Genomic DNA, 27674 nt, shown 5'->3' with positions numbered 1-27674 from the left:
ACCCAAGTTCACAGGCTCCAAGGCTGTCCTGGTTCGTGGTGAGGTGGTGGGAGGGCGGCTGGTGCAGGGACCAGCCCTAGCCCACCTCATACAGAATCTTCCACCCCTCTAACCATTTCCCACTTAATCTGTCTATAGCTCGTCTGTACGTGTTTGCTCATCACCCCCCCCCCCCCGTAGGTCCTTGAGGGCAGGCATCTTGCCTCTTTTTCTCTCCAGTACTCAGCACACAGTAGACGCCTGGTGTTTACTGACCGCCGGAGGGAATGTGGCTTAAGGGAAGACAGTGCACTTTCCTGACAAGACACCTGTCATCTGGCGACTCTTGAAAACTCCCCATCTTCCCTGGGCTCTGGTGTTTCCTTTCTCCTGGTTCATTCCCCTCTTTGCTGTCTGATCACTCCCCAGGCCCTTCAGCCACATCAGGCTCCCCAACTATGGGAGGCTTTCTCTTCTACCTGTGCCTTCTTTCTCTCACCTCAACAGCTTCCCTGTCACAAAATCTGTCCAGCTCCAGCCCCTCCCCTGAGCTGTGGAATCACCAATGCCCAGTGGACATACCACACTGGCTGTTCTGGAGCCATCGATGGTCCACTTTCCCCCTAAACCCTTTACCCTCTTTCTGTCTTTGGCACCAACATCTGTCGGTCTCCCAGCTTGTAATTTTGGTGTTACTCCGGCAGCTTCACCCTCCCCCAGTCCACATGGCCATTCAGCTGTCTGCTCTCACACGGTCTTTGGCATCTGCCCCCTTCTCTCTACTCCTACAATCAGCCCGATTCAGGCCCAGGCTGCAGCCTCCTCCCCACCCTCCATCTATCTGGAACACAGCACAGGTCTGACCATGGGACCCTCCTACTCAGTAAATGCCAGTGGCTTATTATTGCCTCTGGGAGAAAATATCAATTTGTTGAGTTTTTAAGTTCTTGCACAATCTAGCCCTAACCAATCTTTCAGGCTCACTGGACATTATTCTCCTTCTCAAACCCACTATGATCCAGCCAAAGTGCATGACACCCCCTGCCCCTTTCTACCTGCCTTTTTCCTGACTGCTCCCCGTGCCTGGAATGCCCACCCATTCCCTCTCTTATAATGCAGCTGAAACCACATCTTCTGCATGAAGCCCTTCCTGGCCCCCAATTGCTGTCCCCACTCTCCCAAACCCCCTTGCATTTAACCACTCTGTATAATCTATGTTTTTATGTGCATCCCTAATGGGCATTCTCTTTTGTCTCTGGATTTATTCCAGTGCCTTGTGCTGGCCCTGGCCCTATAGGGTGCTTCATAAAGCCTCATGGACTGACTGGGTTACTTGGGCAGCCCCATGACAGCAGCAGAAGTGTCTGCTGCGAGCCAGAGAGGAGGAAGTTAGGAAGGGAAGAAGTGTCAGCAACACTAACCCTAACACTACAAGGGCTGGGGGGCCGCGAGAGTGCAGGGGCCAACCTTGAGGAGCCAATGCCTGGGCGAGGAAATCGTGAAGTCAGGGCCATTGAAGAAGTAGGGAAGTGGGTCCCACACTTCAAGGAGCTAATCTGGCTTCTCTGAAATGTCGCCTGGGAACATTTAGTTAGATGAGAGGCTATGGATAGTTACTAACAGACACAGGCCCCAACTATTGTCCCTTTGGTCTTGTTTCTGAGGTCAGAGGCCGTTCCTCTGTCACAAACCAATGTTGCCATTAGAACTCTGGGCAGCGGTCCCCTCTCCCAAGGGTGTCTCTCAAACCCTGAAGACTCCAGAAGCACTGGGTGGACCCATAGGGACCTGGAGCTGGGGCCACCACCCAGCTGCTAGAGAGAGCCAGACCCTGGGGAGAGAGCCTGGACCTTCAGAGTCCTGGATTCATTGACCCATCAAACGTTCTTTTTTTGTAACCAAGTGTTTCAACAGTGATAGAGTGAAGGGGGCTTCTTTTCTACCCCTGAGCAAAGTCTTGACCTAAAATACTGGAGATCAAAGTGTAGTTTTTGGACTGAGCTAAACCAGAAACACACCTTTCACATGTTGAGTAGGGGGCAGGGGCGGCCTTCCCTCTCAGGACACACGGTTCAGTGGATGTGGAGCCCCCCTAGCCCTGCCCTCCCTAAAGCCAAATGCCGAGAGAAGCTGGCAGGGACCCCAGAAGCATGACTGATCAGCCTGCCATTCAACAGGACATCACAAGTCTGTCTGCATGGACAGAGACACCTGCTAAGTCTGAGCCAGGAATGGGAAATTAAAAGGTGGCAGCTGGCACAGGACATGGAGAGAGAGAGAGATGTGACTCCTCAGGGTGAGACTGGGTCGGATCTCACCCAAAGCTGGACACGTGCTTGTTCCTGGTCTGTGTTCTCCCACCAGACGACTGTGGCTCCAACCCCTTGGGGCTCAGTGGCCCCCACAAGGTCCTGCCCTTCTGTGTGGCCCAGCACACCCCACAGCTCACCTATCTGCTTTCTCAGGGATGTCTGGATGGCTTCCTGAAGCAGCAGCCCCTCTACAGTCACAGGTCCAGGCTTCCTCTTTCTTTAGTAAGTGCTCATGGGCAATGGGCTGACTCATGTAAAATCACCCTGCTCATGTCATGGTGTGAGAACTTGAGGCCTCAAGCCTGAAACCCCTCTGGCCCTGGCTCATCCTCCTTTATCATTCCTTTAAAGTTAGATCTTTTGGGTTCTCTTTTCAAGGAGAAGATCATAAGGTTTTCCTATTTACTCACACTAAGCTTTTATCCTTAACAGATCCCTTTGCCTCTACTGTGCATGATGCAAATGCAAATAAGAAAGGAAGAAAAAAGGAATCAAAGCAGCAAATATATAAATTACAAATTTGTTCCAAAATATACTTACATTAAATAGCATCAACATTCCATGAGGAGATGCACACAGACGATCCTCTGCCCTGTGGCATGTGCCGCACAGGAGTCCACAGGCAGGCCCTGGCCACCCTTGAGGGACAGGAAGTAAGCATGGCGTCTGCTCTGGGCTGGGCAGATAGCTGACCCCCATGTGGCCAGCTAGAGCTCAGCACTGATCGCTTTCAATTTCTCAAGAATCATCAACAAGCTATACAGTACGGGCTCAGAAAAGTAAACATTTTAAAGCAAACAACTTTTTTAAACCAAATACACACAAGTTCTTGCTGTATTTATGCGGAGTTCTCCATGTAAAATGGACAGTTGGGAAGGTTCTCTTCTTCAGTACAACACGGTCACGGGACGTGTACAAGCCAGTGGGGCGGATGGGGAGTTGGAGGGGTGGGGGAGGAGGATGCTGAATATTGGTTTTCTCTCTCTTTTTTTTTAAAGTGATAGATACAACTTGGAAGTGCAAAACCGTGGTCCTGACAGCCTTCATCATCTGGCGTAACGCTTAATGTAATCTTCAACTTTATTCCGGAAGTCCTCCTGCGGAGAGAGAGAGGGATAAACGGCACGGAAACACTCTGAGAACAATTCTAGCAACAGCACGACTTACTCTAAGCTCTCAGGTGGCATAGCTGGGGAGAGATCTGCAGGCACTTTCACTTGGTGTCCCACAGAAGACAAAACCATCAAAGAATGCCATCATTCACTGCTGCCACTGAGCCCATCTGTGCAAGAGCGTCCCGTGGCAGGGCCAAGACCACTCCTGTTTGCCAAAAGCAAACAGCTGAGCCACTGAAGACTACAGTTGCTATCATCAGGACAAAGGTGAAGTCACAGCCTCTGAGAACCGGTCACTCACTGTCTACACACCTCCATTCCTCTGGTTATGCAGTGGGCATGATTTTATGTATATCCCTGTTCTGGGAAGAGTCTGGAGGGGTCTGGGGGTCCTGTGAATGAGAACTTGTCATGCTGGACTTGCCCCGCTTCAGGGTGGGGGTGGGGTAGGGTGGAAAGCTCAGGACAGAAGGCAGGGGGCTTGGAGCTGGTGTCCCAGCAGCCTCCAGGAAAAATGCGACAAAGCCCCAAAGCGCCGAAGTTACACTCCCAGGCAAAGGGGAAGTCATGGGTGGTGCTGAGCATTCCTAAAGACCCAGGTGCTGGGGTCAGCTGTGAGGGCCTGAGTTTTGGCTGCAGACTTCCAAGAGGGAGGACAAAGATATAAAGAGGCCATCAGGCCAGTAATTGCACATGAAACTGCAAATCCGTTATGTACAACTCGCTATTCCTTTTAAGTATATAATAAAGTTATATACCTTTCTTTTTCCCTCTCCTCCTCATACACTTTCTACCCATTTCTGCCTCAGAGAATAACTTTCTTCCCTCAAGGCCCAGCTGAAGCTTCACCTACATGAATCCTTTTCTGACCCCCCTCCCCCCCCCCCAGCTGCTGATGACTCCCCTCAACTCCCTCATGTTTGCCCACTTTGTATGAATTCTCTGATTTTATTCCATATGGGCTTCCTGGCTGCCTCCCCTGTTAGAATGTAAGCACCCAGTGAGGATTACTTCAGTTCTTAAATTTGCATCCCCAAACCCCAGCACACAGTCGGCATTTCATTAACCCTTATCAACTAAACTGGCTTGTGTTCTGCCAATCATTTCCCTGAATACACTCCGCCTTCTCACTGTGTGGACTTTATTAGTCACATCAGAATTCCTCCACGCACATTTACGGTCACCCCAGCTGGTCACCTTCTATTTCCAGGGCAGGTTTCAGGAGTCTGGTTATAAATAGGGCAGCAGTTCGTGCTGCCATTTCAATGAATTCCAACAGGAAAACATTTCTAATGGCAGCTTATTTTAATAAAGCATGAGAGCCTAGAGAGAAAACAGAAAGCACACAGTGCTTTTTTATGCTGTGGCTGACTGAACAAACATCTAAAAAACTACTTCCTTTAGCAAAGAAAAAGATAGCATTTCTTCTGGCTGATTCTTTTTTTTCTCTAGAGAAAAAAACTACCCCAAACAGCAGCATACACACCAAAGAAAGCAAATGGATACTGCAAGAGTCTCCAGTTTGGGGGACAAGGAAAGTCCCAGTTAGTCATGAGCAACCTCCAAGGAAGGGCTGAAATTCATGCGCAGATTTTATTTACTCAAGATGAAGAAGGTTAGTAACAGAAAACCACCCTTCTTTTCAGGCTCCCAAAGGCCAGAGGAATTCCAATGAAAGGCAGTCAAAGACTGTCTTTAGGAAGAATTTTATTCCCAGTGGAACAGTGAAGGTGCAAGCTATCATTACGCAGAGGGCAGTGATGAGGTTTTTACTTTTCCAGGTTCAGGGACATTTTCATTAGCTCTGCCTACTTACTTATTCCTAAGAAAACCTTGGTTCATGGGAGGGTGCTTTTTACAATATACGTTTTCCATGAAAGGAAAGATTTTTGAAGAATGCCACACTGAGTGACACTGGGGAAGTTCCACCACTCAGAATGAACTCATTGGGGTGTTGACTCTGGAGAGGAGTCAGGGAAAAGGCAGAGTGGACAGCACGAAGGACAAGGACCTGATCCAGGGATTGATCTGGATTCTAGCGAGGCCAGAGAGGTGGGCAGGGATGGAGCAGAAGGGAAGGATTCCCTACCTCCAGAGGCCCACAGGGACTCTCTGCAAGAACAGGAAGGGTTTTTAGGGGGAGATGCTTGTTGGGTTTGTTCTCAGAGGGCTGGACTGGGGCCAAGGGGCCCAGAGAGGCAGACCTGACTCAGGGGAGGGAACAGCTCTGAGCTCCTCAGAGATAAGCTCTGCTTCAGGAGGCCGCAGGCTCCCAAGCAAAGGCTAGATGGTGGAGCCGGGACTCTGGTCCAGGTAGGGGAGGCCTCCACGACCTCAGTGTTCTCCAACAACTCAGGGCTTCAGTGATTTTTCTCAACCCAGTTTAGCTCAGCAGTGACCAACTAACTTGTCACTAGGTAATCAGGTCAAAATTAAAAATGAGGAAAATAAATATAATATGTTTCAGTTTCTAGATTTAAGAAAATCTAATTAAGAAAACATTACCAGCAACTAAATTAGTCTGCATCATCTATTTCCTTTCCAAACTGAAACCTTATTTATTTCCATCTTGAATCACAGGAACAAAGCAAACTAACTATCGACCTGCAAAAACAATCCTCTCCATGTTAATATCCTTGTGAATCATTCTTGATCTATGCATTGTCTCCATTCCTCATGCAGAGATTTTTCACTAAATGTTGGGCAGGACATAAGATTACATGGAGTAAAATCTCATCAAATCCAAACAGAATGCTAAGGGGAAAAGGTCAATTTGAATTGCATTCCCTGCTATTTACTAATACATTTTTACGGCACTCTTTTGTTCTCACATAACCTAAATTTCCCTCTGTCTCTTTCTATTCTATTACCCTCTTCCCAGGGAGCCATCCCATATAATTAAGATTTTTTTTAAGTTAAAAAAAATCTATTTTTATTCAAAGAAAATAAGGTCCTTGGACAGGGTGAATAATAACTGCTTTAGATTATGCAGTGTTTGGAATTGAGCCAGATTTGCAGAGAACTCATCTATTAGGACAAATCTTTTTGCGGTTAAGCAGCTTCTGGCAGGCATTGTGCATTCAAAAAGCATGGAATCAGCTAGCTGTAGAGGAAGCGAGTTTCTAGAAGGCAGTCACATTTGCTTCCTGGATAAGTGTTCTTTTCCTTCTTCCTAGTGTCTCAGACATCTACTCCCTTTAAAGCTCCTTGGGGACACTCCATCTGCATGCCCAGGGGGTAGCTGCAACTTTAGGGTCTAGGGATAACGCCTATCGCTGTAGCTCAGGAGCTCCCCCTGGTGTGCTTCCGACCAACAATCAGCCAGGAGACTAAATTAGCTTCTAGCCAAGGGATTCACTAAGACAGGAGAGTGAGGCCAGCTGGCACAAAACACACTCTCTGAAAGCCGTGTCCACTCTCTTCGTGGAGAACACACAATCCCTGGGCAGAGTGAGGTCAGACTTAGAATACAATGATGAGTTATATGCACATACATAGGATACAAGGGAGCAAAAAATAGAACTGTCTTTGCATGGTCCTCAGGCAGCTCCTTTTGGGTGCAGTGACTCTGTGCCCCCCTCCCCCCCCCATCTGACCCTTTCTTGAGTCTATCACTGGCTTTATTCTTGGCTGAGACCTTGAAATGCCTTCCTTCTTTAGGCAGCTCTCTCTATCTCTGCCTGTCCTCAGGCATGTTCCAGCTGGACCAATTGTCTCCTGTGGCTCTGCTGACATTGCTGGTAGGGGGTGGGAGGAAGAAGATAAAGGATCCCCTCCCCCTTTCTGGCCTCTAGCAGAGAGGAAGGGTCTGTCTGATCCTTTCAGACTCTGGTGTGTCAGCTGCCTTCATCCAATGGCTGGGGCTTTATAATCTTCTCAAACTGACTAAGGAAGCAATACCTATTGTTGTGGGGCTGGCTACAGGAGATTCCCTTTATAGTCTGGATTACATGGCTACATCAACTAGGTGTGGGGAGAGAAAGGGTAGCTAGGTAGCTCAGTGGATAGAATGCCAGGCCTCACGTTAACAAGATTTTTGAGTTCAAATCTGGCCTCTGACACTTGCTAGCTGTGTGATCCTGGAAAATTCACTTCACCCCTATTTGCATCAGTTCCTCATCTGTAACATGGGAACACAATGGAGAAGGAAATGGCAAACCACTCCAGTATCTTTGTCAAGAAAAATCCCAAATTGGGTCACGAAGACTCAGACACGACTGAATGACAGTAGCAACAGTGGGAAGGGAAACCCTCTCCCTTCCCCTGGTTCACACTCTGGGCTTTCTGCTGGTATTAGCTGAGGCTGCTGACTAATCTCTGCTTAGGTAATAATGACAAAGACAAACACGATAACATGTGGATCCTGCTTTAAGTTTGCAAGACGCCTTCTTTCTTCACAATAACCTGTGAGGTGAGTCCTAGGTGCATTGCTAATCCTCTGAGGCCCGGAGAGGTTAGGTCAGACTGGGCTCCGGCCAGCGCCCCTGTGCCCAGGATGATGAAGGCCCAAACCGAGAATGTCGGCCATCTGAACTTGATCAGCCCATGTAGCTGCTCTGTATGTGACATGAGTAAATACACGAAAGGCCTCGTGCTTTGTACACGTGAGATGACAGTCCTGTGACTTAGTCTGAGAGTGCCCAGAGGCCTAGGGAGGCATCCCCTCATTTCCTACCCAGCTCAGGGTGGGTAAGGAAAGTGGAAGAGAGTGGGGGAGTGTGATTGTGACTGTCGCCCCATACCCCGCAGTGAAGAAAAGCTGCCATTGCTTCTGTTTGCTAGTAACTGTTTTCTCTTTTACTCACCACATGTCTATGCCTGACCCAGGGCCCTCAAAGGAGTCCACACTCCTGTGAGGAGTCCACAGCTCTAGCAGACCCTAACATGCTGGAAAGGGCCCAAGGGCTTTGACCGCCTGTCTACTGTTAGAGGACCAGCTGAGTCAGGCCAGGAAGACTCATCCATAGCCACAAAATTAATTCATTTTTTGGCCACGGCAAGCTCTAAAGAAAGAGGCTGGGAGTATCGTCAATGCAAAATGTATCCCCACTGATGAAATCACCAATCTGCATAGCATTAAAGGGATAAATTTAATATATGGAAAATGCAAATCCACAATTCAATTATCAACAAGCATTTAAGTATCTACTATGGACCAAGTACTCACCTCCCATAGATAAAACCCTGAGCTTATAACAGCTATTACAAAAACATGCTTTAACATTCCCACACATCATCCCATTAAGGCTCCACGACAACCCTACAATGTCAGTACTCTTAAGCATCATTCCTGTTTTACAAATGAGGAAGCTGAGGCCCAAGAGAAGTGAGCTGACCCACTACATCTCCTCCCTAGTAAAGTCTCTCACTACAGTTAACACTGTTTTGCACTGGTCTTTTGGAAACGGTCCGTACTGGTAAATCACAAACGAATGAAAAAAGTATTTCTGACGTACTAGCCACGTGCAGGCACTATGCTCCATTCTGGAGAATGGGACAGAAAAGCGCGCCACTTTCTGCCCTCAAGAAGGGGCCATACAGCTTTAGGGCAGCTGGCACGGCCTGGTGGTCTGGATGGCAAGTAATGGGCTGGACTGGAGCGAACGAGGGAGACGAGGCTCACGTAGGAATAAATACTCTTCAGTCATTCAGACTGAATCAAGGAAAAAGCACTTAAGTGTTTACTGTGAGCCAGATGCTGTGCTAGGCCTTGGGAGGCAGTCCCTGGCCTCAAAGACATCAGTGATCACACACATGGGGAGTGGTCATGAGATGTTTTTGGTCTGGGGAGTCATAGGGATGGGTGGTGAGAAGAACAGGCCAGCTGATGGAAATTTCAGGGGCAATGATGGTATATATTTGATTACAGTCTTCAGAACAAGAGGAAAAGAGGAGACACACACAAGCAGCAGCCAGAGACTGGTGCCAGGGCATTCTGGGCAGAGGGCCTGGTGTGGTGGAAGGGGCCAAGGTGAAGATGCAGGGTCCCAAGGGAAGGGGAGACATTCCAGGCAGAGAAGAAGCTATGAGCAAAGGCAGAGGACAGCCATCCTCCTCCAGCATGGAGGGCAGGGAAATCTGAGGACTGGGGAGGTCCCTGTCTACCAGGTCTGTGAGCAAGGAAATGCTTCATCAGAGGTGTCTTTCAGGAAGAATAAGGTGAAGGGCAGATTAGGGCATGAGAAGGGAGGGTCTGGCAGCAGAGCAAGCAGGTCAGAAATTACCACCAGAGTCCAGCAGAGCCTTGTGGAGGGTCTGGACCAGGAGGGTGAAGGGGGAGACAAGAGATTGCTGACTTAGGTCTTTCAAAAGGTCCAAGTGACTTTGTCATTTAGGGCAAAAAGAAGGAAGCAGCAACCTTGTCTTCAAGGTTTTAAGCCTGAGTGACTGTGGAAGATGGCAGCACCATCAACAGAAAATGAACGAGGAAAGTGGTTTTTGAGGCAGAAGATAATGTTTTATTAAAGAGGGAATGAGAAGATGCCTTCATTTATTTCATTCTCCTCTTTGTCCTTCAAGTCAACTCCTTTTAACAGCTTATCTGATATTTCTTAAGTGACAGAAACTCTTAAAAACGTTTGAAATCACATACAAAAGATAATTCCAAGCTTCAGTTCCTAGCCTTTGTCAATCACTCTGCATTTTCAAAGGAGATACTGCAAAAGCAGGACGAGGCCTGCATTTGAGAGAACATTTGTCATCAATCCCTCAATCCCCCACAGATCCTCCTGACTGGAGGGCTATTTATAACTGTAACGTATTTTTCTGCACAGATTTCTGCAATGGGAAGGACTTTTTAAGAAATATGGAAGAACACCTTAGCAAAGATCTTAAAATTAAAAACAAGTCTTGATTGCTGGAAGTTTCTGTTCCATCATGACTACAGACTTCCTGTCTTTTGACACTAAGGATTTCATGGTAATCTGGCCTCATTCAAACAGAGCTTTCATTTTCTAAGCTATTACCTTTGGTCAATCAATCACCTCACTCTTGGAAGAAGCCTTCACGTCACCGTCATTAACTCTGTCTTGCAGAGGGGTGATGGCTAGTTCTACAAAGCTGATGTGGTTCTGGGCTGCCCTGGGGGTCGTCTGACCACACCTTCACCAGTCCCCATCTGGAGGATCATCTTGGGAGCACACCCAACAATCAAGCAGATGGAGAGCTGTGGCCCGACTGCGGTGCTGCCTCAGAGGGCTGAGCCGGAGCCGGGGCTTTGCCGGATTTTCAGCAGGGGCTGGAGGCCCACCTGTCAGCAGTGCAGGAGGAGGGTGAGGCACCCTCTTGCTCTGAGATCCTATGATCAGCAAGCGGAAGGTCGAAGGATTTCAGACTTTATTGAAAAGCCATCTCCAAAGAATGCTGACAGGAACCTGAAGGAGGCCTCCCTCTCCTGGCACTGCCTGGCCTCCGTCCTCAGCCCCACATTCTTAATGGATGACTGCAGCAAGCCAAGAAGACAGAAGGCTCAGGACAAAACTGAGCAGAGAGAAATGGAAAGGCTAAGATAATGACTCGACTGCAGGATCTGGGGGACCTGGCCTCCCCTGAAAGCCTGTCCTGGTGCCCCCCCAAGGCTACGGTTCTTCCTTCACCCCATCTGGTACATGTTCTCTTCATATCTGTTCTACACAAACCTCAGTGAGCACTCGCCTCTCCCTTTAGAACATAAACTCCACAGGATGAGTGACTGACTTACTCTGTGAATGTGCCAGGACTTGGGGTGCCCGGGACGGAGGCACTTGAAGTAAAAGTGCGCTGACTAGAACCAAGTGACCACAGCTGTGAGGTTCTAGGTCGTACCCATCCGACCGGCAAGATGACAAAGGAGCACAATGACCACTGGAGGAGGGGCTCCAAGTGCGCCCAACCCCCCCCTCTGGAAACAATACAGAACCACGGCCCCTCTGCCTCAGTGCCACCCCTGTTAAGCCGGTATCCAAGGAGCACGAGGGCAGAAAGGCTCCACATGTACAAGCATACTTCTAGCTGTACTTTCTGTTGTTTCAAAGACCTGAAAACAAATTAAGTGCTTTTGCATGTTACTGGACTGTGAGCTCTGTGAGGCATGGATCGTCTGTCTGCCTTTCTGTGTCCCTGGTGCTTAGGCCAGTGACCTACAGCAGGTGTTGAATGAATGCTTTTCTAATTGACTTGAATAGCTAAACAAACTGTGATACATGAATTGAGAGTAACTTTACTTACTTAAAGGAGCCACATAACAGATTCAGAGAAAGGCAGTCTTTTATAGACTGATGCAAATACAGAAACAGGAAAACAAGTTATTTAGTGACCAAAACAATAATGGGGGAGGCCACTGAGGGACCCTGACACTTCAGCTTGAGTAAGTGACCAATCCTGAACTCAAAAGGCTGAGAATGAAGCCCGCCTTCTATCCCTGGGGCCAAGCGACGGGACCAAGATGGGCAGTAGCAGACCTATTCTTATATGCAACCAAAGTGTGGATTTATTTTGCCTAAATGGTGGACGTGGGAAAAAAGTCATGACATTTTATTAACTGAAATTAAATTGATAGCAAACTGTTACTGAACAAGTTTAGGTGGCTGTATTGATGTTCTCAATAGAACATTTAATTTAAAAAATAATAAGGTGAAGATGTCATGCCTCTAGAGAAAAGAAACGTAAAAATGCAAACAGAAACCAGAGGAAGGTCCTTAGGATTTCAAGGACCCAGGATGGCATCAGGATGGCCGCTTCCTCTAAGGGGAAAGTGTTTTAGGAGCTGCCCTGATAAGGAGAGCTCTCAGACCTGAGCTCAACAAATGAGAGCTCTGGGTAACCCAGGGAGCCTGGTGCTGGGGCTTTGCAAGGTCTTGACTGCGTGGCTCCCTCTGAGAAGCTGCTGGGAGGACACAGAACCACTTACAAGGCTCCATCTGCAGCCATAGTTAATTCTCAGGGGACATCAGTACGAGGGAGGAGCTGCACCATAAGTCCCTTTCTCTTCTCTGGGCCTCAGTTTCCACATCTGTAAAATAAGGGGGCAGAGAGGCGAGAGGAGCTCGAAGGATCCCACGGTCACTTAGCTTACCATTCTGGACTCAGTAGGAGACCTAACATTCCAGAAACAAAAAGAGTTCTGCTTGCTGACAGTCTACGCAGTGAAAAACAAGCAGGTCTGTCTGCCAGAGCACTGACTCACCTTGTCCCGCAGATGGTGTTCTGCAGCTTCAATGTTCAAAGGATCATCAAAATTCAAAAGGTCCTTAAAAGCAAGAGAAATGGTGAGTTTGTGAATGTCGCTTTCCTCTCAGTGACAGGGAAGGGAGGACGAGTGCCTGGGAAACCCTGGTAGGGTCCAAGCAGCCTGCGAAGGCCCCAAGGCCCTGGCTGCTGATTCAGATGGTGGAAGGAAGGGAAGAAAAGGCCCCAGGGAAGCTGAACATCGCCACATGTGCTGTGCTAACCTAGAACTCATCGTTCAATATGAAAATGAGTGTCCTAAGGATCGTGTGAATCTCTCCGATGGCAGGGACTAGGGTGTGGCAGAAAAGCGGTGCCCTAATATCAAAAGACCTGGGTTCAAATTTGGAATCCAAGTCACAGGGCTGTCTGTGAGGAATGCAATCACTCTGTAAGCCTGATGGTGCTTCGAATGCTCTGGGGCCACTTCTGGGCCTGGAGTAAGCAGAAATGACTGCTCTCAAAATAAGCATCTTTACTGCATGTGGCTAAGAGCAGAGAGAGTCCTTAACTATGAACTTGTTTAACAAAGTCCTGTTTTGTCTCAGTTGCTCCACTTCTCCTTTCTGACTTACTCACTTTGTGTCCTGTATTTTTTATGTTTATGAAAATGCAGACTTAACAGCAACGCTAGAGACTTGGTTTAACGCCAAAACAAACCAAAGCCCAAAGGGAGCTTCAGGGCATCCCGGGCTGGACCCAGGCAGGCCGTGCAGAATGAAGAAGGGGGCTAGTTAGATTTGCTCTTATCTTTTACATTCGACGAGGACAAACAAATGCCAAACAAAACATGTTTTCCCCAACACATGGAAGAAGTCCCTCTGCTCATTCCAATGTATTCTTGGGAAACCACGTGCCAGTAACAGGAGCCACCTTCTCCCAAAAGGATCTGTGGACTCAAGGGCTGTGCTCCTAACCAAAGATAAGGCACCGAATCACTTTGCAAAGACAACTACTCTAAACCTCCATAATCATCACTAAGAAAGAAGTTGCAAGAACTCAGGCAGGAAAGTACCGTCCCAGAGGTGAGAGCCCCTGCTTTATACCCAACACCCTTGTTGGACCCTCGCGATCACCCTGTGACTTGCCTGTCACAGTCATTAAAGCTAGGAAGTGGCAGGAGGGGGATTTTAATGTAGGTCCTCCCGCCTCTCAGCCAAAGCTTTCTTCATTCCTGTGGTTACTTAGATACTCTGATTCCCCAAGAGGACTCAGGGGCTGTTATGCACACACTTCTTTAAAAATGCATAAACCAAAACAAATAATAAAAACGAAAAACAACCTTAATAGTTGATATTTATACAGCATTTGAACACTGGCAAACTGCTTTCTTTACACACGTTATCTAATTTGATCCTCACAATAACCCTGTGAATAAAACTACTTATAAACATATTACTTAGATGATTTCATTAACAATGATTTTGGCTTCTCAAAATTTAGAAAAGCCTTTGGAAGTTCCAGGTCATTTACAATGGTGTGTGAATGACTTGGGACAAAGAAAATAATTGCACTGATTGACATATGATAAACCTTACAACTTCACGGTGTTTTACATCTTAACATTTTAAAATTAGGCCATATGTCTTCTTTTGCTGTAATCACTTTGCTTTGCATAATCTAATCTGGCACTGGGTTCACAAGAGTTTGACACATATTCCTTAACTCTTTATCATGAAACTACATTCTTACCACATTGAATATTAAACACACTTTTGTTGAACAGTCTATTTTTTTTTTGGAGGGGGGAAGGCAGGGCAATTTGGGTTAAGTGACTTGCCCAAGGTCACACGGCTATTAAGTGTTAAGTGTCTGAGTCCGGATTTGAACTCAGTCCCTCCTGACTCCAGAGCTGGTGCTTTATTCACTGCACCACCTCACCGCCCCTGAACAGTCTATTTTCCTAAGTCTAGCCTTGATTACAACTCAACAGTATTCTTTTTCTTGTGGGGTGAGTGGGGTACCACTCTCTCAACCCCTGTCTCCTTATCACCTTTCTCACCCCAAGTGAAATAAAATAAGAACAAAACCCTAAGAGCAAATAAGTCAAACAAAGTCATTTCCCAGCTAGCCTCATCTGACAACGCCTCACTCTGTCCCTGAATCCATGAGCTCTCTGTTCGGTAAAGAAGCTGGTCACTGAATGCTCAGAGTGACCGTGGATTTCGAAGGTATTTTTCGTTCTCCTAATCCTGCTCCCTTCACCCTGAGTCAGTGCAGTCTTCCTAGTTTCCCCTGAAACCAACCTTTTCATAATTTATGATGCAATTAACAATCCTAATGGAGAATGTGAATGAGACAAATTCCTCACAAAATGGAGAACAACAGGAGAATGGATCAGAAATTAGAATCCATTTTTACAAAAACACACGTGCCACACCAGGATTCACAATGACTTCAAAGCAGGGGCTGGAGTAAAATCTCTCACACTTCAGCTGAAGTAAAGAGGAAAGGAGTAAGTCACAATCTCAGAGCAGGTAACAGCAAAAACAGACTTAATTAAAAGAGATAAACAGGACACTGACATTGTGCTGACAAAGTACCACAAACAACAAATTAATATCAATATTGAAAACATGTGGGGCGGCCAGGTAGCACAGCAAGTAAGAGCACCGGCTCCAGTGTTGAGAAGACCTGGAGATCGAATCCCGGGCTCAGACACTTAGCACCCACCCAGAAACACCTGGCTGTGTAACCTTGGGCAAGTTACTTAACCCCCATTGCTTAGGGGCGGCCAGGTGGCTCAGCGAGTAAGAGTACCGGTTCCAGTGTTGGGACGACCTGGAGATCGAATCCCAGGCTCAGACACTCAGCACCACACCCAGAAATAACTGGCCGTGTAACCTTGAGCAAGTTACTTAACCCCAATTGCTTAAAAAAAAAAATATTGAAAACATGTGCTTTGAATGACAAAGCATCTAAATATTTAAGGAGAGTTAAATGAGTTACAGGGAGAAACAGCAAAACCTTACAGTGGAATACCTCCATACATCCCCTTTAAGCCCTAGGTAAATCGAACCAAAAGGTAAACAAGAAATTAAGCATCTAAATATAATTTTAGAAAAGTTAGATAAACTTCCAGTGATTACTGAATGGGAATAGAAAATAACATACATATTTCCAGCTATGAATTACACTTTTGCAAAAATTGACCATGTATTAGGACATTAAAAATTTCACATATTCAGAAAAGCAGAAATATTGTGTTGACATTTTATGGGCTACAATGCAATAAAAATTATATTTAATATATTTTTGCTGAAGAAACAATGAAAAATTCATTGGGGACTAAATAATTTAATCTTAAAGAATTGGTTGGGTCCAAAAACCAATCATAGAAACCATAATTTCATAAAGGTAATGACAATTTAAAAAAATCCAAAATTTTGAGATCCAGTCAAAACAGATTTTAGGGGAAAATTTAACACTTCCATCGACAAAAGAGAGAAAGAATGGATCAACAAATTGGACATTCAATTAAAAAAATGAGAAAACCAACAAATTGAAAACAAAACCAAAAAATATACAAAACTCAATAAAATAAACTATTAGTTAATTTGATAAAAAGAGAAAAACTAAATTACTAGCATCAAAAATGAAAAAGGTTAATTCACAACAAATAAAGGAAATTATTAGAAACTATTCTGCCAAGTTATTTGCCCAAAAAACTAACAATCTAAATAAAACAAACATCTACAAAAATATGAAATGCCTAGCTCAACATAACAAAAACCAGAAGAGTTAAATAATCCAAATCAGAAAAAGAAACTGAATAAACCATAAATTAGCTCCAGGGAGGGGAGGGGGAAAGCAGAGAAGGGAGATGTACTTGGGATCGGGTAGACTTATAAACAAAATCTATCAACTATTTAAAGTACAATTAATTATAATATTACATAAACTGTGTGGGAAAAATAGGAAAAGAAGGAGTCCTGCCAAATTTCTTCTACATTACAAACATGGTCTTGATATCTAAACCACATACTATATAATTTGTTCAGCTATTCCCCACAGTTTTTTGATACTACCAAAAAGAGCTGCTATCAATATTTTCATGTGGCTTCTTTATTTCTTTCTGTGATCCCTTTGGAGCAAAAGCCTCACCTGGAGAATGGAGATAACATACTATATGATCGGGTGCTATGTAAATATAAACTATTATTAGATTTTACTACATTTTCAAAGGGGTTTAAATTGGCTGAGTTTCCAGGTCACTGAAAAATGTTTATTTTCATCTCTTGGATGAATCTCTCAACTTTTCATGACACGTGGCATGGCACAAACTCATTCAGTTGGCTTCTACCCCAATTTGGGCATTTCTACAATTTCAGCCCAAGTTTCTTTTTCAGTATATCATCACTATTATGTAAGAGAGTTCCTTATTCCCTCAATGGAGGCCAAAGCTGCTAGGCTCACTAGAAACGAAAAAACTCCAAAATATTTTGAGTGGTTGTTTTACAGTCTGCTGAAGATGCCCAGATCTTACAGGCTTGACTTTGGCTGCTTCTGATAATGGCTTTGGCACAGCCTTTCCCACTCTTCAGTACTCTAGGCTTTGCATGGTCATGTCTATGACAAGCAGTTTTTCTTTGTGGCAGCTGGTTTTTTACTGATCTTTCTGGTATTCTTCCAAAGCCAAGAAGCCTACGCCGGTCTGCTGAGGAATCAGTAACAAGTCTTCCAGCTGCCCTGTCCCTCGAGAGCGTTTTGCTTCCTTTCTGAGGATTAATAAGGCTGTTGTGCAGCTATTATCTGTCAGATCTTGGTGGCATTTTCTGCTCTTGACCATCCTTTCCTTTTTGTAGGGCCGATTCTGCTTCACTGCAGGTTTGAAGGATCTGTGAAACACGTGGCTTTTTTCACAGCAACAGCAGCAGTGGTATCCTGTACGTTCTTTACGTTTCCTCAGAGTAACATTTATTTTTTTAAAACCATAACAAAAGCAGGACACTAAACATGAGTTTACATGGTACAAAATCCAGCCCGAACCAGCTCTGTCTGGTCGAGGTCCAAAGTTCCGAATCAGCCTCGTGTAGCCAGAAGCACGAACGCAAAAACAGAAAAGGAAACCACACAAACTAACAGACTGCGTGAGGAATCGGCACAATTAAGTCCCCTAAGGGAGTGTCAGCACCACGCTTCTGCCTCCATGGCTTCACCACACTGCGCAGACACAGAATCACTCCCCTCAGCGCTGATGCCGTTTCCTCTAAGGCTCTTTTCCACCTAGTCTGTATTATCTTGTATATTCTAAGGTAAGTACAGGTTGTCTTCCCTGCTAGAATGTGAACTCCTGGAAGGCAGGGTGTTGTTTCTGCCCTTCTTTGTATGGCAAGGCTCAGCCCAGATCTTGGCACACCGACCTAAGACATGCTGGTTGAAACTCCTTGGTCTCTGAGAAGGGAGGCCAGAATCAGGTCTCACTTCCTCACAATTTCCAATCCATGCTGCCTCTACTCCCCTCCCTTTTTCTATCTGCCTCCCCTTTCTGGGTACCTCCCCTCCTTAGAATATAAACGGGGACGGGGCACTCTTATTTGCTTTTTGAATCCCCAGGGCTCTGCACTGTACATGGCACTCAGTAAGCACTTAATAACTCCTTTGGTCAGTCAACAGACATTCATTGTGTGCCTAGTGTATGCTAAGCACTAGGGATACAAATAAAGGCAAAGGCAGTCCCTGTTCTCAGCTACATCCAGACAACGGAGCACATAGTAACAGAGAGAAGGCACTAACACCAAGGGGAGAAGGAAAGGCTCCCTGCAGCCGGGGTTGTAGCTGGGTCTTGAAGGAAGCCAGGGAAGCCCAGAGATGGAGATGAAGATTCACACCAAAGCTCGTGTCCTCTTTCTCTTCTCCACTTCCTCCTTCCTCATGGATGGCTCAGGGTACAGTCACTGCAGGCCTCCAGGAGGGAGTCAGGGCTGGGCAGCTTCCCAGCTCTGGGCAGCTTCAATTTGCTAATGCGGAGAAAGTCACATGGAAGGATCAATTGGCCATTGAGAAGGGAGCTTTACAAATCACTCGGGATTGTGAAGAGAGAGTTCTCTGGCTTGGTTTCCTTCTCTATGTTGCAGAAACTACCTAAAGCATTTAAAGGAAGGGCAGGATGAAGGCAGAAAACGTCCAACAGCCACCGTGGGGACTTCCCTTGTAGTTCTGAAAACTGACAGATGGAACCATTGGGGAAGCAGACAAAGATGTGAACCCAAGTCCCTATGTGACCACACTGAAAACTGAAGACCTTGCAGATAAGGGCAGGCACTGGGGTAGAGAAGAAGATGTGTGTGGGCCAAGTGGCCCATAAGGGACTAGAGACAAGGATCTGGACAGACAGGCCAACAGAGACAGACAGAAGAGAGGCTGTCCCGTGATGGTCGCGGCATACACACTAGCTGCATGACCTTGGGAAAGTCACTTAGCTCCTGGACGTTTCCTGTGCTGATGACATTACAGGCATTTTGTCAAAAGCAAAATTGGCATTTGCTTGACAATGTCTAAAATTAGTAGGCAGGAGAATCAACAAAAATGGACATTAAATGAATGATTATACTTACGGTAAATAAAGAGTTTAATCCCCACACAACGTCCTGAAATAAAAAACAAACATGTATTAGGCTCCCAAGAAGCTTGGCTGCACCATCTCGTACTGACAACACAAGCTATATTATAATAAAGTGGGCTTCAGAACGTTTTCTTACTCCTAACATGCAAATTAAAATAAACCTCACTTGGGACAAAAGGAGTTCTGAGCCTGTCGTGCTGAGAGTGGAAGCAAAGAGTGAATGCTGAGACATAAAAGCCTGGCCATGAGTCAGCTCTGTGGGCCGTCCAGTCTGATGTTTGGGGTCACAGGACAAACTGCCACTCCAGACTCTGATCCTTCTCCAGGTAAACCCCAAATGCCCTCGGTAGGCACAGTAAGTGACCACGACTCTGTGCCCCTTCTGGGGGCAGGGCTCACCTCAAGCTAATGATTCACAGAGGGAAAACTCCACCTCTTTTTGAAAAATTAAAAATTTTCTGGATTATTGAAAACCTTCCTTCTCTCCCTCCCCTTCCTTGATGGATGCTACATGTTCCTCCCTGGAAAGGTTTGAGGCAGCTGGGTGCACGGGGTAAGAGTCCCGGCTGGAGACAGAGGGCTTCTGTCCTGACACTTGTCCCTCTTCCCCTGAGGTCCCAGGCCCTTCCCACCCTCCTGTCTTCCTCTGTGGCCCCCTGAGTGGCAGCCACTCCTTCCATAATTTCATTTCCCTTCTGCAGATTTTCTCCAGTGTCCTGAAGCAGCCCCCATAATGCCCAGTGGTGTTCCAGGGATGGAGAGGCTTGCATCTATCAATCATTGTAGATTTCTTTCTTTGTTTATACTTCTTATTATAGATTACCAAAAAACAACACTCTCTTTATCCCTCCCAAGTTCCTGACACCTTTTTGGGAATGCCCTACATCCTGAGGGCTCTGGTGTAATAGGACATGACAGGGCAGACCGACTCCCTGTTTGGGTCTTGGGCAGTAACTGAGTCATAACAAAATGCTTCATTAAAAAAAATAAACATAAATAATTTACTTTTAAACATGAAATTATGCAAATGGAGTTTGTATCAACACAAGCTCACATGTCCTAACAGAGACGTTAGAGTACAAACAAGGAAGGCCTCCTGGTCCCCATGGGGATGATCCAGCGGTCACCTCCAGCGCCCTCTGCCTGATGGTATCACATCCCCATACTGGGAGGCTTCAGCAGCAGCAGTGCCCTCATCCTTCCCTCCTCTGCGCAGCTCCTCCTCTAGTCTGGCTGGCACCCAGCACAGGTGGATGGGTTTCTTTTAAGTGTACTATGAGGCCCTTGTGCGCAGTCAAAGTTATCCGTTCTTTGGTCCACTTGAGGGCTTGGTGAGACCTTCCTGCATCCCTCCCCGGTGCCCTAGCTCCTCACAGAAGCACCTACATGTCATGGTCCCGAGCTCCAGGGATGTGCATGTAATGGGAATGGGAGTTTGAAGACCCCCCTGCTTTGAAAGTAAACTCTGCCCCCTGATAGGCTGAATGTAATCACATGGAGTTTCCTGAAGGGAAGCAGAGCCCACAGGGAGCTGGGAGCCAGAGTCAGAAAGATGGTAGAAGAGAGAGGAGGCTCCGGCAAGGAGATAAAGAGGTTTGTGAGTCACTATTGACCTTATATTGGTTGTGGGAAGGCTGACGGATGATTTGGCTCTCAGAGTTATTATGCCTTCTGAATATCTTTGGTACTATAATGGAATCGGCTTACTGGTTTTGGGACTGGGTTTTCTGGTGTCTACATGTTTCAGTTCTGTCCTCTATATGGAGAGTCTGTTACATTTTACAATAGATGGTCACGTGATATTTATAGTCATGGTCTTTATTGTGATCGTGGGCACTGTAAATATTGCATTGGCACCACAGTGCCTCAAAAGCAGTGCCCTCCACAGAATGGGTACTAACGTTTACTGGGTGGGTAATGAAGGCACCTTTGCTTCCTACGAAACCTACAATCTAGGGAAAGGCCTAAGCATGACCCCTCAGCCTGAGGATCAGAGGGGGCTATGAACAGGAAGGACTGATGAAAGGCAGTCACCATGGACATCCAAGGGCTTTGTCCAAGTTGGTGGTAAAACTGTTAAAAACGCCAGTGTCCAAGGCACAGCCTTACAACAGACCACTAGACACAGCCTTCCAGGCTATATTCCATTCTGCATGTAATTTTCAGTAAGGTAAGACAACAAAGTTAGCCACGAGGCCACCCAAAATCTCTACAATTTGCCCAATGGATAGTATGAAAGACTTCTTGTGTAATGTCTTGCTGATGATTTACGGTCCAGATGCCCACCCAAATGGAAGCTGATTGCCTGTGTCCTCCATCACTTACTTAATTTTTATTTTTTTATTTTTAAGCAATCGGGGTTAAGTAACTTGCTCAAGGTTACACGGCCAGTTATCTCTGGGTGTGGTGCTGAGTGCCTGAGCCCAGGATTCAATCTCCAGGTCGTCCCAACACTGGAGCCGGTGCTCTTACTCGCTGAGCCACCCGGCCACCCCTAAGCAATTGGGGTTAAGTAACTTGCTCAAGGTTACACAGCCAGGTGTTTCTGGGTGGGTGCTAAGTGTCCGAGCCCGGGATTCGATCTCCAGGTCTTCTCAACACTGGAGCCGGTGCTCTTGCTTGCTGTGCTACCTGGCCGCCCCAACTTACTTAATTATTAACAATGTTTATTGCACCAGACTACAGGACCAAGAATTCCAAAGAAAAACTATGGTGGGTGACATTTTTACATCCCCAAATTGACTATAAAGAGAATTAGCCAGAAGTCCCTGGGCAAAAGGAAAGAAAACCTTCAACCAGACCAGCACCAGAGCAGGCAAACTAGAGGGCGGTCTCCCAACGTGCCCAGAGATTGGTTAGAGACACAGAGAGCCTGCAAGGATCCATATGTGGAAGTATCAAGAGAAAGAGCTCCTCTGAGAAAGCTCCACCGTGACTGGAAACTGTAGTGGGGCCCATGGAAGCCCCAGAGAATGGCAGCAACCAGTGAGATGAGGGAGCACTCAGACCCAGGAGCCCAGGACCCCACTGCGCCAATGCATCTGGGCTAATCTACTCTGAGTGCATCCTCGCTGTCAGGCTCCTGACGTCCCTAGCACTGTCCTGAAAACAGAGCAGAATGAACCTCAAAGATCTGGGGTGGAGAGTGACGGGGGGATAACCCTGGCAGGAACCCAGGTGATCCAGAACTAGACCAAGGAGTGTACTATCCCACTCAAAAGCATAAGAAGTAGAGCCTGGTTCTGGAACAAAGCTTTAATTTAGGATCTAAGACTGAATATAAAGAATTATGATGAATCAAAGACACCCCAAATCCAAATTAGAAAGAGAGAATAACTTCATAACTGGAAACAGATTCAAAGGAGAAACAGAATTCCCATAAAGACGATGGGAATACTCCGAAGAAATGAAGCCAAAGAGAATGAAGAGAGACTATGTCACCTAGTGGGAGCAGTCAGCCTTGCCCAAGCAGCCGACTCTCTAAAAGGTAGAGCAGACAGAGCCAGAAAGAAATGTTACTGAAAAAAGAGAAGAAAACGTTAGGTGTCTATTAACAAAAACAGTCTGGTCAACAGACCAAGTGAGAATCGCCGGTCAGTCCCCTGGTGCAGAGGAGTGTGAGGGACCCCGTGGCCCTTGGACTCTGGCGCACACTGACGCCATCTCCTCACTGCACTCCACGAGTACCCATCAGAATACTTCTGCCCATCTATGGAAGCTGTCTCCTCTTGTCTGTCAGAGTGTGGGCAGTCGTCCAACAGCCTGGCCACCCTGGTGTGCTAATAAACTCCTCCTGTCTTATTTCCTGAGTATGCCTTACTGATCAGGATGGGGCCCTAACTCAAAATTTTGTTTAACACCATGATCAAAAATTATAAAAAATCTGGACACTATACTGTACTTCAAGAAATCAAAAGTGAAAGCTACTGAGGTCTCTTAAAACCAAAGGGCAAAGTGAGACTGGAAAGAATCTACACTTACCTCACGAAAGTAAGCCCCGCAGTGAAAATTTCCAAGAGCGCCACAGCCCAAATCCCAAGCTTCCAAGTCAAAGAGAAAATATCACAAGCAGCCAAAAAGAAACAGCTTAGGTATGAGGCCCTCACAGTTGGGGTGATTCAGCACTTGGTGGCTTCTACTAAAAGGCAGAAATCTTGGGATTTCATATGACTAAAGGTCAAAGAAACGGCCTCACAAAGCCAGGCTTCATTTTATGAAGGAAAAATGACAGGGGCCATCCTTTGCTTCTTGTATCCCCATGTCCAGCACAGTGTTTGGCACATAGAAGGTGCTTAATAAATGCGGATTCACTGATTTCAGGGAATCCTGGGAAGCACGAGCTGATGCGAAGTGACGTGAGCAGAACCAGAAGAATTTGTACAAGGGCAGTAACAAAAACTGACGTAAGAGCTCTGCCCCAAGACATGCTCAGGCATGTCTCTGGAGGCCTGGGGAGGAAGCATTGTCCTCACCCTCTGCCAGAGGGGATGGAAACAAGGGGCAGAAAGAGGCACGTCCTGGACACGGCTGCAGAGCAGCTGTTTGCCCGACTGTGTTAATTTGTGCCAATGGTTTTCTTTATCTTCCATTTTAAATTGAAGGTGGAAAGGGAAGGTGAACAACAATGATGCTCCTCCAAAGGGCAGCACCCTGTGCATTAGAGAGAAGGGAAGGAAGCCCAGGAGGAAGTACAGACGCGTAGGGTGGCTTGGGGCTGTTCACTTAATTATATGCTTAAAAAAAGGAAATGGTATGAAACAGAGAGTTCCAATGTCCTGCACAATGCTGCTGTGTGTGTGTGTGTGTGTGTGTGTATGTGTGTGTGTGAGAGAGAGAGAGGGATACTCCCTTTCGAGGTTTAAGCTCCAAATAAAGAAAAGTTCTTCTAAAATCACCAGACTTAGGGCGGCTAGGTGGCGCAGTGAGTAAAGTGCCGGCCCCAGAGTCAGGAGGACCTGAGTTTGGTTCTGGCCTCAGAAACTTAACACCCACACAAAAAAAACTAGCTGTGTAACCTTGGACAAGTTACTTAACCCCAACTGCCCTCCAAAAATTAAACAAAAACAAAAACAAAAAAACCCACCGGACTTTCTTCAATAAGAACGCTTCCTTGGTTACTGGGCCTGGTTCTTATTTCCCAGAAGTACGTTTTAAACCTGAGCTGAGATTTTTCAGATGCTAATTTAGAGCTAAGAGGTGACTGATTAGAACTGAAAACATAATTAGTCTCCTTAATCTCAGGGAGGATATAGCTGCTCATTTTCTTAATATGATGAATAGAAAGAAGTAAAAAGCTACCATCTGAGTTATATCTCTTTCCTATCACAAGCCCCCCCCCCCCCATTTCTACCAAAAAGCCATCCTTTTAATAAGGACTTTAACAGCTAGGTGGCACCACAATGCAGAGAGCACCAGGCCTGGAGTCAGGAAGACTCATCTTCCTGAGTTCAAATCTGGTTCCAGACACTACTAGCTGTGTGACCCTGGGCAAGTCACTTAACCATGCTGCCTTAGTTTTCTCATTTGTAAAATGAGCCAGAGAAGGAAATGTCAAACCACTCCATTATTCTGACAAGAAAAATCCAAATGGGGTCACAGAAGAGTTGGACATGACGGAAACGACTGAATAAAAACCACAAACTAACAAGGAATCAACAAAACCGGGCAGGGATTCTTGCAGGAAATAAAGAACCTGCATTGGATTCTTATCATCAATGCCACATACCTACAAGAATGCTAACCTCCAAACATTTTATGATTTGGTCACTGAATTTAAAGTTTAATGAAGAAACCAATAATCGGATCCCAACTCAAAGTGATCTTGAAAAGAGTGTGCATTTAGAAACGTCTGCTGGATTTAGTTCTGACATTTCAGTCTCCCCATACATTCTAGGCCGACTTTCAAAACCAGCTGCATTATCAAATAATCAGGGAAATAATTTCCATTCAGGAAGAAACCACCTTTCAGGAAGCAGCTAACATTTTCCCCACCACCACCCCTTGTGAATGATGAGCACTGGTTTTCTCTTCATATGTTAGGCCTCTATTTTTCTGCCTTGTCTGACCCTTCATGACGCCATTTGGGGTTTTTCTGACAGTCACAGGGGTGGTCTGTGATTTCCTCCTCCAGCTCATTTTACAGATGAGGAAACTGAGGCAAATAGGTTCAATGACCTGCCCAGGGTTACACAGCTAGTGTCTGAGACCACATTTGAACTCAGGTCTTCCTGACTCCAGGCCCGGTACTCCACGCTATGGTGCCACTTGCCGCCTCCCAGATCCATTACTAGACCTATACTTAGAGCCCACTGTAGAGTTCAAAAGCTTCAAGACAGCAGTTCCCCATGAAATAGCAATTGTGTGCACATACGTCAGTACAAAAATACTATTTAATTTTAAATCCCTCCATGCATTTAACTGTTTCTGAGTAAACAGCTTGATACAGTTCTCTGGGAATAGTTTTAGAATTATTTAAGAAGCAAAACTAAGTATCACTCGGGGCAGAGGAAGGTTATATGTTTATGTTTGCTGCAATTATTCTGTATTGGTTGAAATATTGCTTTTTATAAAGTCAAGAAATAACCTTTCCCCAAAATCCATCACATCTATGAAGAATATTAAAGGAGACATATACATTAGTTCATGCCTTGTGAAATAGGAGGAATTGGAAAAAGAAATCTCATACTAAGACAACAGCAATTCCACTTCTGCATTGGGCAAGCTGCTGAACCTGGCTTCGTGATGTGGGGACCTGTAGGAGTGTTTCTCTAGCTGAGATGTGGGGTGCAATCCGAAGATTCCAGGGCTCACCAACTGCCATACAAAACGGCCCAGGATCTGTTTTGGGGCACATATGCCTACGTTCACAGAATCCCAGAACTCAGAGTAGAATGGAACCTCAGGCATGGTCCAGCCTGTCCTGTATTTAAACAAGAATCCTGTCTATACCACAATAGGGGGCTGAATAACAAGACGCGAGTGGGCCCGGGCTATAGCCAGACTGGATTGGCCACAGGAAGCTCATGCAATCTGTTCGTTTTCCATTTCATTGCCACACGTACACTCACTCACCACCTAGAGAGACTGCCAGGCGGTAACGTGCATCTGTCTTCATCCACGTTGGCTGTGGCCCCTGTTCCCACCACTCCACAGAAACGGGTCTCTCCAAGCTCACCAATGATCTTCTAGTAAAAGAAGTGGCCTTTTCACTGTTCTCCTTCTCCTTAACTAACCCAACATGTGTATTGGCTCACAAGAGGTGACGGTTCAGTTTTCAGTGTGAGTATTTACAGTTCAGAAATCAGAAAACATGACAAACTAGGGCTTGATTTCTTATTTTGTTGGTTGTCCAGACTTAAGAAAGCGATGGAGAAAATGTCAGTGATGCAGGTTAAACTTAGGTGCAGTGTGTTTTCTCTCCCCACTCCCAGAGGGTTGGCTGTTAAATATTTACCAGCACACCACCACTCTCACCTCTCCTGTCTCTGTCACTGCCCCTTCTTCTTGCTAAGCAAGGCACTCCCTGGAACTCTTCCTCTAGAATCCTGTTGATTTTACCTTTGCAGCATTTTCTTCTCCCTCTCTCCATTCTCCCTGACACCATCCTGGACTCCCAAAAGCCCTACTGTAACTCCCTCTTCCCTGGCCTTCCTTCCCAGACACGTTTAAGGGGCTTCCCACTGCCTAGAAAAAGCAGACTAATTGTTGGGGGAGTTGTGATCCGATCCAACCTTTCTGGAGAGCAATTTGGAACTATGCCCAAAGGGCTATAAAAAAGTGCATACCCTTTGACCCTGCAATACCACTTCTGGGGCTGTGTCCCAAAGAGATCATATTAGTGGGAAAAGGACCCATATGCACAAAAATATTTATAGCAGCTCTTTTTGTGGTGGCAAAGAATTAGAAATGAAGGGGATGCCCATCAACTGGGGAATGGCTGAACAAGTTGTAGCATGTGAATGTGATGGAATACTGTTGTGCTATAAGAAATGAGAAGCAGACGGATTTCATAATAACCTGGAGAGACTTATATAAACTGAAGCTGAGTGAGGAGAGCAGAACCAGGGGAACTTTGTACACAATAACAGACACATCGTATATGTGACAACTAACTTCGACAGACTGGGCTCCTGTCAGCAAAGCAACACATATAAGACAACTCCAAGGGACTCATGATGAAAAAGGCTATCCACATCCAGAGAAAGAACTGCAGTCTAAGTGGAGACGGAAGCAAACTCTCGCTCTGCCTCTTTTGTGTTTTGTTTCGTTCCTTCTTTCCCATTGTTCACTCCATTGGTTATAATCCTTCTTTACGACTTGACTAATGTTTAATGTGAAGGTATTTGTAGAACCTATATTTGATTGCATGCCACCATGGGGGAAGAGGGAGGGTGCGAAAATTTGAAACTCAAGGGATTGTGGAACTGAATGTTGTAAACTAAAAGTAAAAAAACAAACAAACAAGCAGACTGAAATCCTTAGCCTAGGGCTCGTGGCTAT

The 27674-nt window shown here is 46.0% G+C and overlaps 1 protein-coding gene across 2 annotated transcripts in view; it reads right to left on the bottom strand.

Moving 5' to 3' along the window:
- Positions 1–2799: 2799 nt before the first annotated feature.
- UBE2F (ubiquitin conjugating enzyme E2 F (putative)) overlaps positions 2800–27674 on the bottom strand; it is a 119862-nt gene continuing 94987 nt past the window's right edge. For both annotated transcript variants that reach the window (XM_069103195.1, XM_069103196.1), the window contains 3 exons: positions 19168–19200; positions 12570–12632; positions 2800–3388 (listed from right to left, as the gene is read on the bottom strand). In XM_069103195.1, coding sequence (XP_068959296.1) covers positions 3338–3388; positions 12570–12632; positions 19168–19200 — 147 coding nt within the window. In that variant the 3' untranslated portion in view covers positions 2800–3337. The remainder of the gene's footprint in view (positions 3389–12569; positions 12633–19167; positions 19201–27674) is intronic.

The sequence above is a fragment of the Petaurus breviceps genome, unplaced genomic scaffold (assembly GCF_028583685.1).
Source record: "Petaurus breviceps papuanus isolate PSGF00001 unplaced genomic scaffold, PetGlider_PUasm1.0 567, whole genome shotgun sequence".
NCBI classification, from domain to species: Eukaryota; Metazoa; Chordata; class Mammalia; order Diprotodontia; family Petauridae; genus Petaurus; species Petaurus breviceps.
Note: the sequence above shows the minus strand (reverse complement) of the source record. Positions and strands in the feature narration are given on the sequence as shown.